The sequence below is a fragment of the Kogia breviceps genome, chromosome 14 (assembly GCF_026419965.1).
Source record: "Kogia breviceps isolate mKogBre1 chromosome 14, mKogBre1 haplotype 1, whole genome shotgun sequence".
In the NCBI taxonomy this organism is placed as follows: Eukaryota; Metazoa; Chordata; class Mammalia; order Artiodactyla; family Physeteridae; genus Kogia; species Kogia breviceps.
Genome location: NC_081323.1, coordinates 72782752 through 72793979, shown reverse-complemented (window position 1 = coordinate 72793979; position 11228 = coordinate 72782752). Strand labels below are relative to the sequence as shown.

Sequence of the window (11228 nt, the reverse complement as noted above, 5' to 3'; positions counted from 1 at the left end):
GGAATTCTGATCCTTTAAAAAGTCTGCAGTGGCGCTTAGGAAGCTGTAGCTTGAAAACACCACACATCCGCCTCCGATGTGTAACTAACTAGATCCACTCCTTGCTTTGCTTATAAAACAAGGCCCCAAATCAGCTAGCCCACAGTCCCCTCTTCTGATTAAGCAGGCGTTGCTGTCTTTTTTCAAGTAGGTGTAGATGTGCATGTGTAGACGTATTTTTATATTTATCTTCTTTTACTTTGGTAGTAAAGGCATATATGTTGCCTTCAGCTCAAGAACCACTTTCTTATCTGGAAAAAAAAAATTTATTTGTTTCTGAATCTAGCACATCAGTCCATTCTTTGCCAGGATGGGTTAAGATAGGAGGGTACCGCACCCCTTATAGCAGTTGCTTCCTTTGTGCTATTTCAAGAATCATCCTGACCTGCAGACAGAATGCCCTGAAAGATTCTCTAATCTGGGTCTTTCTGGCTATCCCAGAGAAGGGATACTCCCAGAATTCGAGGGTAGGGGTAGAGGTGGGAATGGAGGAGACCAACACAAACACACCATCAAAACCCATTAATCAGATTGCATTAAGCTTTATAACAACACAGTTTTCAGTTAGCGGGAGAAATGACAGTTTAATAACAGCCGAACAGATTTCACTCCCCCCCACTCATACATATTTCCAATTTTGCTAGAACAGTTCCTGGTTTTGGAGATCTGTGAAGAGCGCTTTATGTCAAATGCTGCATTTTAATGGAATCAAACTAATGGGAAGGGACATTTTATGCAGCAGCCCTTGATGGGGGTGTCTGCAGACAGCCCTTACCCTCCCCCACCCCCAGACACTGGATCTGATAAATGGAGTCAGCCCTCTTGTCACTGCCCCAATATTTGCCATCTCTGAATTAAGCAAATGAAGCGTGAGATGACCATGTAGGGGAGACGGTGGGACAAAGAGAAGGATGGTGACCGATCCCCTGTGGGTTGTGTTGCTAAAGGTTATTCATGACAAAAGACATGCCAGCTGTCTGGTCCTCGCCCTGCTGGGGACCCGAAGGGACAGAGCCCATCCTGATAGCATGTGTCAGAGCCATGCGGCTGAGGGTCTTCAGGGATGGAGACCTCCCACCAAAATGACTGGCTTTCTGTTTTTCACTCCCAGAGATGGCATTCATCTTTCCCAACCTCAGGGCTCTGAGCTCTGCTGCAACACCCCTGCTCTGAGAGCAGCCCTGTGATTCTGATTCTAAGGAGGCACAGGCTAAGCTTCTCCACCACCCAGGATACTCACAAAGAGAGAGACCCAACCCCCCTTTGGGGGCTCTTAGAAAGAAGGCTTCCAGGGGTGTCAGCTTTTTTGGGTGAGAAACATGCATGCCTTTGCCTTCACAAGGTGAGGAAGGAGTAAGTCAAAGGTTGTGGGATGAGACCTTTAAGGAGAAGGCTAGAGACACTTTAAGAGGGAGGACCTTGCTCCCTAGGAGTCCTGGAGCAATTGGCCACAATTAGTATTCTGGCAAGATGCCAAAGCAGAGGTTGCTAGAGCAGGGGCCTTTGCCCAGATATGGGGCTAGAACTCGGGCTTCCCAAATTAAAGTGAGAGACTCTGGCCAAAAGTAGACCTTCCTTTCTTTTTTATCATTTAAACGAATATTCACGCCACTGTCTCTGACCTTGACAAGTATTTATGTATCCTGTCTTCAGACTTGATTAACCAGCAGAAGGTAAGAATTAGCAGTGGATTCTGGCAGCCATCTGGTCAACCAGATGCTGCTACCCAGGCAGGTCTGGTACCCTCATGAGTATGCCATGGGATCCATCCCTTTGCCTAAGCCAACAGCGTTGGAAGCAATCCTGATTGGACAAAGGAGGAGATCTACTTGGCACCCCAGCAAGGCTGAGGCTGCAGGCCCTGGGGGATTTAGGACTCAGGTAAGGAGCCTCCCTAGCTATTCACCAGCCTTCCCTCCACATCTCTAGCCTCATTTGTCACCCTCTTCCTGTTCCCACTGGAAATTTTGACCAGTCATTTGGTAAAACATCATGTTGAAGGGTTTGTAGAATTTCCGCAGTCTGTGGATCACATCGGGGTCGATGCGGGGATGAGTCCGACCTTTGCTCTTGCCTAAGCACCTGGGGGCGCTGCTGTCTTCTGGCTTCTTTAGGCAAGGGAACCCCTTGGTTTTGTTGAAATAGAAATGTTTCTCAGTCACAACACGCTTGAGCCCTAGAAAATCCTGTACTTTGGCCATTTCCCCGGCGGGGTCCACTATGAGCCGCTCACCGCTGACGAAGAGGATCTGAGAGAGGGGGAAATACTGGAGCCAGTTTTCCAGATGCAGAGCATAGATCCCTATTCGAATGGCGCTCCAGGAGGCATCGATCAGCCCTAGGGTCCTATTTTTGAAGGCCAGCACCTCAAAGGTGGGGATCTCGGGTTTCTTTGACAGTGTCTGGGTGTAATCGGAGATGGCCCTGGTCACAGGGTTTCTCACCACCACGATGAGTTTGATGTCCTTGGCCATGGAGTGGATGCGCTTGGGGGCCTCATTTGTCACAAAGTAACTTGGTGTCTTCTCCATGGTTAACTGCCCATCCAAAGTCTTAGGCATCACATTTCTGGAAGACGGAGGAAAACAGAAGAGTGGTTATTCCCGTCCAGAAATCATTGAACTTGTTGCACGAAATGTATGATATGAATAGTCCAGTGGCGAGCTACCCAATAAAATTCATGTACACTTGGAAGTTCTTTTTGGACTATATATCCCTCTATAGTTCTGATTATAGTATTATCAGAAAAAGCAGCACAAAGTTTGTGCAATGCATTCTTGGGACTCTTATACACCTCCATTTAAATTTCTGCTCTATCTCTTACCAGTTATGTTTAACCTAGATCGACTCTTAAATTTCTCTATGTATTAGTTTTATAATCTCTGAAGTGAAGATAATGATAGCACCTACTTCACACAGTTGTCAAAAGATTAAGGGAGATAATGTTTTTAAAGCATTTAGCACAGAATCTGGCATGTGTAAGAGCTTAAAAGAATCAAGGATATGATTGTTGTAGTGGCTTTCAGAAAGTGTTTGAGCTCAACAAGACCTCAAAGATGATCTAGTCCAGGGGTTGGCAAACTACCACCTGCCTCCTGTTATTGTACGGCCCACAGCTAAGAATGATTTTTCATCTTTAAAGGATGGAGAAAAAAACAAAATAATAAGACTAAAATTTTGTGATGCATGAAAATTATATGTAATTCAAATTTCAATGCTTATAAATAAACTTTTATTGGAACATGGCCACACATTCCTTTTTGTACTGTCTGTGGCTGCTCTTTGCATCTACATTAGCAGAGTCGAGTAGTTGCAACAGAGACTATATGACTTGCAAAGCTGAACGTATTTCCTATCTGGCCCTTTAAGAAAACATTCCTTGACCCCTAACCTAATCCAAAGGCATCTTTATGCAAATGAGGAAACTGAAGCCCAGAGACAGGGAATCAGACAGGCTTTGTGACCTCAACAAGTTGAATCACATCCCTGAGCCTTATTATCCTCATCTGTAAAAATCCTAAAACTTACTTCAAGTTCAGCTGAGGATGAAACGAATGACATATAGTGTGACAGCATCTAGCATAGAATTAGTTTTACACATGGGATTTCTTCTTTCTTGGCTCTCAAGGTCGCCCAGTGAGCCAGTGATAGATCGATCCCACACCGGGACCCATATCTCTTGGTTTCCTTACCAAGGTTGCTTCTCCAAACTCACCCCTCCATCCAAGTTTGCCTTCAGAGTGGCCTTGTCTTACTTGGGAACTTCAAGAGATTAAAGGAGTTTGATGTACTTGTACCTGTCGGTACAGCAGGCCATCTGCCACCATGTGCTCCATCCATCTCCATTAAGTCCATGCACTTCCGAGCCTTGCACCAAAGTGGTACATTTAGGATTATACAAGACCTCTTTGTTATGATGACATGCTTTTAAATGTCTCAGCTAATAAAACTTAATACAGACGAAGATCCCTCAGCTTCCCCTACCATAATTAAATTTATTTACTATCGCGTGTGTGGAGAAGGAAGGATTCTTCTTTTATCTCTAATTCACATGCTCTGTCAATAATTAATTGCTACTGGGTTTTGAGCTTTCTCGGCAAGCACTTTTATTAGGCAAGAGGCACTCGCCTCTTGCCTAATGTAGAGAAATTCACATGGAGTTTGAAGTTGTTCATGTATAATGGCTGGGCAGTGAGGAGTTTTCAGATCAAAGCAATAGCCCTGGTCATAAATAATCAGGCTCATCTTGAACTGATATCATCTCCCCAGTATTTTGAAAGTTTTCAAGTTTGTGTGCCTGTTAGGCTCTTATCAGATTGAATTGTGATGTTTGGAGGGGCAGGGCTAAGGACCACGGTTTTAGGGCAGTCACATGTGCCTGATTTAAGAGTTCTGACTACCTATGTCACCTTGATGAAGTGAGTAACCCACTCTGAATCTCCATTTTCTCACCTAAAAAATAGGGTTGACAAGAGTCCCTCCCTTATAGGATTGTAATGAAGATTGAATGTGATAATGCAGGTAAATCACTTAGAAGACCGTCCAATGAATGCCAGAATTTTAAAAGCTTAAGCCAGAGGCACAAGATCATTCGCACAGCGATTCTTAGAGAAGATAAGGAGAAAATATTTACGTTTGACCAAATGGAAAAGCTGAACAACATGGGAACTGAGGAAAACTGATCTAGAAAAGAAGGATATTCTGATTCAAGCCAGTGTCATCAACCACTCTTCCTGATCTGGAGACTGGTGATCAATGGGGGGAGCTGCTGTTCGTTCAGCTGAAGTTGAAAGAATATACTGATATCCTACTTTTCTTTTAGTTGCAGAGATAGATTCTCTTCTTTTAGAACTCATTTCATAGTATAAAAATATTAAATACATGTTGATGCAAAAAATACTGAAGATAGATATTTTTACATGGCCTCTTCTAGATTTTTGCCCCTCAGATATAGCTTGCTCCTTTTAATTTGCTGTATTTTTCTTTTTTTTTTTTTTTTTTTTGTGATATGCGGGCCTCTCACTGTTGTGGCCTCTCCCGTTGCGAAGCACAGGCTCCGGACGCACAGGCTCAGTGGCCATGGCTCACGGGCCCAGCCGCTCCGCGACATGTGGGATCTTCCCGGACCGGGGCACGAACCCGTGTCCCCTGCATCGGCAGGCGGATTCTCAACCACTGCACCACCAGGGAAGCCCCTGTATTTTTCTTTAGCAAGGAGCAGCTGCTAGGTTTTTCTTCTCATCCAGTCTCTGCCATTCACTTATTAGACCTCAGTGTTTATTTTTACGTTGACAGATTCATCTCCTTCACTCCAGCTAATTGTTACAGTCTGTCAAGATCTTTGTTGAGCTCGAGTCTTTTATCTGAAGCATCTGAGATAAATGGTACCCAGCCTATAAGCCAGTGTGTATAGGAGTAATTATGTGACTAGCTCAGTGCTTGGTGCAAAAGGCAATGAGAGGAGCGGGGCTAGAGAAGGCAATGGAGAAGGTAGAGGGCAGCAGAGGCGCCTAAATGGCTTTGATCGTCATGTTACAGATGGATTACACCATGCACTTGAGGACGGTTCCTGCATTTGGGGCACACACGGTAAAACCATCTCATTAAGCCAAGATACAACTGTTGTTGCATGAGATACACAGGATTTTTTGCTGGTAAGAAGCTATCCAGTAGCTGCTCAAAATCAATGAAGTAGCAGTACCCCCTTTCCAAAAATGATACGGAATCAGTTATATTCATTCATTCATACATTTGTTCATTTGTTCATACATTTGTAAATGGCAATATACTAGTGAACAAAACAGATAAGGTCCCTTCCCTGACAGAGCTTCCAGTGTAACTACTACGTCTGATAAAAGGAGAGTTCTTTATAGCATCACATAAATGACTATTTTAATCAACAGAGCCGGTATCATTACTATTTCACTTTTAGAGAGAAGGAAACAGACTCAGAACCTATAGATACTTTTTTGAAGTCTCACCGGGTGAGTATATCCTTGGTTCCTAAGCTCACTGGCCAAGCAAACACCCACCACCAGTTTCTGGCAAACAGCAGGTGCTGCATAAATATCTGTTGAACGAATGGATGAATAAACCATTAATCTCCTGTCCTAAGGCGAGGCTTTGTTGTGAAGGGTTTTGTTGTCCTAATCTGGTCATTTCTCAGGCCTTGTCCCCTTTACCAGTCTTCTCACCTGGGCCCACGACCCAGCAGCTGTTTCTGTATCTATCCTAGTGTCTCTCTTCTTAAAAGACTAGAGGGGCCAGTCTATGTGTAAGACCAACTTCTCCCAAAGTGGGCTTTGGGTCTTATCTCCCTCTACTTTCTCAGGAATGATTCTTCCCAAGTTTCCTTCTCTCTCCTGGTTTTAGGGAAGTTCTTCTCGACTGGGTCTGACATTTTGACTGCCCATGTTCTCACATCTTTATGTGCTTGAGGAATGGGGAGGAGACCAGTCATGCCACAGGGGAATGAGCAAAGCTAAGGAAGCGAGAAAATAAGGTCAAGGGGTGGGAAGGGAAAGACCACAGGGGGTCTTATGGGCCATGGGCGAGACACTGGGTTTTATTCCATGTGTGATGAGAAACCAGTGAAGAACATGAAACAAGAGAACATAAAACTTATATTTTAAGAGACTTTTTCCCTGGCTGCTTTGCTGAGAACACACAGGCATGTGTGTTCTACACATGCCTGTTCCTACAGCAGAAGGAAGGCAGCCTGCCAAGAGGCCATTTCAGGAGAGCAGGTTAGAGATGGGGGTGGCAGGAGTGCAGGTGGAGAGGGCAACCTGGGAAGAAGTGTTCAGGATTAGGATGCCTTTAAAAGGTAGGGCCAACAGCCCTTTAGGATGGGTGGGATGTGTGTGCAAGAGAGAGAGAGTATCATAGACGACTCCAAGATTGTTGGCCTGAGCTAATGGGTAAGTAGTAGTGCAGCTTATTGACGTGGAGACAACTGAGAAAGAAGCCAGTTTCAGGAGAAGATACCAAGTCTGATTTTGGACTTGGAATCTGAAATACTCAAGTGAAGGAGTTGAGTAATCATCTTGATACAGGAGTCTGGAACTCAAGGGCGATCCCAGTGGGAGGTGGACATTTGTGTCATGAGTTCACAGTCCACCTGCCAGAAAGTAGGGTGAAGGAATGTCAGATTCTCTTTACCTTCACCAGTAGAAGGTGGGACCTAACCTAACCTTTGCCTATCTGGGGAGTTCTCCTGAATAAGGAAAAGCATTCAGATGCCGGTGTGCAAAACAAATTTTTAAATTGCATAGCAAAAATTTTCACTAACTCCTTTGAATTTCCAGGGTCTTTGATAACTTCCTGTATTACAGAGCTTAGGATAATGTCATAATATGGTTGGTTCCCACGCCCTCCATGGCTAAGCTCAGTTTCTGGAAGCCATGGGCAATGTTTTATTCACCTTTGTATCCCCAGTGCCTGCTGCATGGCAGCTGCCCCATAACTCTGTGCGGTTATTAGATGAATGAAGGAACGACATACGAATGAAAACATGATCCCCAGAAGTCAGGAGAATTGGGGCAGTTTGGAGGGCTCCTCTAAGTAGGTTTCCCTCACGTGGGGTTCAGTGTTCCTGAATTCCAAGCCATCCCTCATCTGAAGGACCCTGCACTGCAGTGTGTACCATATGGTGAGAAAACACTGCATCTGGGCTTGGAACGGCTCGTTAACAGTATCTGGGGTGCTCAGAGCAGCCGTGACATCAGCGTCAACACACAGTCCTGAAGCGAGAATCATCTCGCGAGATCACACAGCTGCTCTCACAACCCCAAATGTTTACGAGACACGATCCGACTCGCTCGCCCTCCACCACCTCCGCTCTGCTGGTAGGGGAGCTGGGCTGAGCACACGCCCCATCTGGATGCAGGTAAGCATCCAGGGCTTCATAGGAAACAACGATAACAGCGATCCTGCAGTAGTTATCATACGCCATTTATCCAGTGCTCACTGTGCCGTTTGGTGGTTGAGAGTTCAAATTCTGGCACCAGATCAATGTCTCCGAGCACGTTCAGACACTGGGCTCCACAGCCTGGTGGTTAAGAGTATAGCCTCCAGATGAACCAAATTTGGATCCACTTATTGGCTATATGACTCCGGGCCAATTACTAACCCAAGTAATTTGTGTCTCAGTTGCATTATCTGGAAAACAGGCGTCATACTGACAATACCCATTTCATAGGGATTTTGTGACGATGGTATAAGTTAATGCCTAAAAGAATGCCTCACAGATAGTAGGTTCGCAATACATTAGCCGTGAATTTTTAAAACAAATTTCTTAAGAAGGTACTACTACCTTCACCTCTTCAGAGGTCAGGAAACTGAGGCTCAGTGAAATTGATCTGTTAGTCCAAAGTCACAAGAGGTAGAGTGGAAATCCAACCCCAGGTCTGTTGTGAACTTTAGCCAGGGCTCTTAGTCACGGCCTGGCAATGCTTAACCAAACGACAGAGGCTCAACAAGGTTACAGGACTGGCCCAAGGTCACTCTGCTAGTAGATGGCAAAGCTGAATCTTAAATTGAGCCTCATTATGTGTGTTGTAAAGGTGGGCCGTCACTGACTCACCACTGGGAGTTACAGAAACCCAGGCCAGAAGCCCCAGAAATTCTTGCCAGATCAAGCTCCATCGTTCAATTTGCGACATCTCTCTCCGGGGTGTCATCAATTGAAGCAAATGGACACCATCACGAATGCCGAGGGAGAAGGCAGTCACCTGTATCAGATGTAAAGAGCTCATTCTCTCTGCAAGGGTTAGCAGCTGAGCTTGCCTTTCGCTTGCCTGAATCAGAGGTATGTGGGCACCACACATACTCCCAAATGCATTATCCAGTGGGAGAAATGGTGCATAAATGAGCAATACTTTCTGAGGCCTCCAGATAAACTGTAACCCAAGAGGATGGTGGTTAGAGCCAGGGCATGAGGTAAGGCTGTTTCTTCTGCATTGAGGAAAGAAACTTAGACATTCAATTGGGTGCCTGCTACTTGCCAAGCATCGAGACAGGCAATTTCACATATTATTCTGGCTGAACTGCACAAGTAGCATACAATTCACTGAGCCCATTACAGAGATGTGGTAACTGAGTCAAATAAACCCTGCTCAGGACTTTTTGGCCTCATTCTTTTGGAAAGTTGATGCTGATTTTCAAATCCAAGTTTATGAATCCTGGAATCCCTGAAGATGAAAAGTCAAACCCTTCGGAAACCACATTTCTGATGTAAAGACCCAAGAAAAGCAGCCTTTGCCAGGGCCATACGGCTAAGGACCAAACTGAAGGCGAGAAAGAAGGGATCCTGAGCTATAGCTCTGACTTAAGAACTAACTTGCCGAATGCATTTAGGACAAGGATTTTTCCCTCTCTGGACGTGTACCATGAAAGGGCTATTTTTTTTTTTTTTTTTGTCTTGCGGTATGAGGGCCTCTCACTGTTGTGGCCTCTCCCGTTGCGGAGCACAGGCTCCGGACGCGCAGGTTCAGCGGCCATGGCTCACGGGCCCAGCCACTCCACGGCACGTGGGATCTTCCCGGACCGGGACACGAACCCGTATCCGCTGCATCAGCAGGCGAACTCTCAACCACTGTGCCACCAGGGAAGCCCAGGGCTATGTTAATATGAATTCCCTCATTGGTTCCAACGAGTGTTTGCTGGTGCTTATTAAGTGGGGTATATAGTGATGCTAAAGCAGGCATGGTACCCGCCCTGCAACAGACTGCAAGTTCTTTGAAGGACGCACCTGAATTTCCCATTTTTGTAAAGCGGTCTGTGCTTCAGATGGGGTATCTCTGTTGTGGGGAGAGGTCTCTTTTCAGACAAAATCACATCTGCCACCAAGAGGGAGAAGGAGGTGACAGAAAAGTGTGGGCAGAGGAAAGGAGGGAGAGAGCTGAGGCAAAGGATGAAGGCAACTAGAAGCCAGAGGAAGGAGAAATGAAGACAAGAGGAAGGAAAGGAGTGAGGAAGGACGAGGAGGAGGAAGGAGCTGGGCTTTGAGGAAACACAAAGAATTTGAATAACTGGAGAAGAATGAGGAAAGCATTCCAGTTGTGAATGACACATGACCACACTGTGGGAGAAAAGAGCAAACCCAGATCTCAGGCACTTTTGTGGTTTTAAAGTTTGTGCCAGGCAAGTACAGATATTTTAGGATCTCTGAAAGAAAAAGAGAGAAAACCATTTATCTGTTCATTAATTTGGCAACTGTCGTGTGCCAGGTACACTAGGAGATAAAATGAAGAGCAAGATGTGTCCTGAAGAAGTTCACGTCTTCTGAAAGAGTAAAAATAGTCTGTGAGGTCTATCCTCGTCTCTGAGGATTCACGGAGTTCCATGAGTTTCAGGTAGAGAATCACTGGCTGAGGGTCGACTTGATTCCAGAATCCACAATCACCTTTAGACGCTTGTCAGTGGGTGCTCATCCTGACCAAGGCGGGTGGCTCAGCGTTTGACTTCGGGGCTCCATCTCTGAACCACAACTGGCTTTAGCAACTCATTTCATGTCTTTTATCCTCAGATCCATCATCTGTCAAATGGGTATAATAGCACCTCCTCCTCATTCAGAAGAAAAGGTATCAGGCATCCTGCCACAGAGCAAGTATTGGTTAAGTGTGCCCCCTTGTTATTGCTGCTAGTGTAACGTAGCACATGGTAGGTACAAACAAATTTATTTGTTGAATGAGTGAAGGAGACCAGCCTCGCTTAAATTCTGAATCTAAGCGCCTGTTACTGGTTGCCTAATACACACACCCCTCTGTAAATAATGACCCTGATTCATGGAAACCCACCTCTCCAATGGGCATTGATATGACCCACTCCGAGAGCACCAAACAGCTTTTGTTTGGCATAGATTTGGCATAGATTCCAGTGAATTCCTAGAAATCTCTTTCTCCTCGCTATCCCAGGGTGCCCGAGCACTTGGGAAGCTTCAGTGCTAGGCAGAGCCTGGCCACTTTATGGGGCCCATACCTCAGATGGCACAAATCCTAGGCTTGCTTTTATTTCTCCTTGTCATCCCTGGCTTTTCCCATCCCCCCCCCTCCCCCCCCCGCCGGGGCTTCAGAGTCAATAGACCACCATATGACAGAAGCTGACTTATTCATATGGTTTGATTTAGAAAACACATATGGACAAAAAAACAACTATGAATTTGACAATCCCTTAAAATGAATTTGTGA

At 45.4% G+C, this 11228-nt stretch overlaps 1 protein-coding gene across 1 annotated transcript in view; it reads right to left on the bottom strand.

Annotated features, from left to right (window-relative positions):
* Positions 1–565: 565 nt before the first annotated feature.
* The window catches only part of HS3ST4 (heparan sulfate-glucosamine 3-sulfotransferase 4), a 384984-nt gene continuing 374321 nt past the window's right edge, over positions 566–11228 (bottom strand). The window contains exon 2 of the mRNA XM_059037949.2: positions 566–2607. Within this exon, the coding sequence (XP_058893932.1) occupies positions 1971–2607 (637 nt within the window). The 3' untranslated portion in view covers positions 566–1970. The remainder of the gene's footprint in view (positions 2608–11228) is intronic.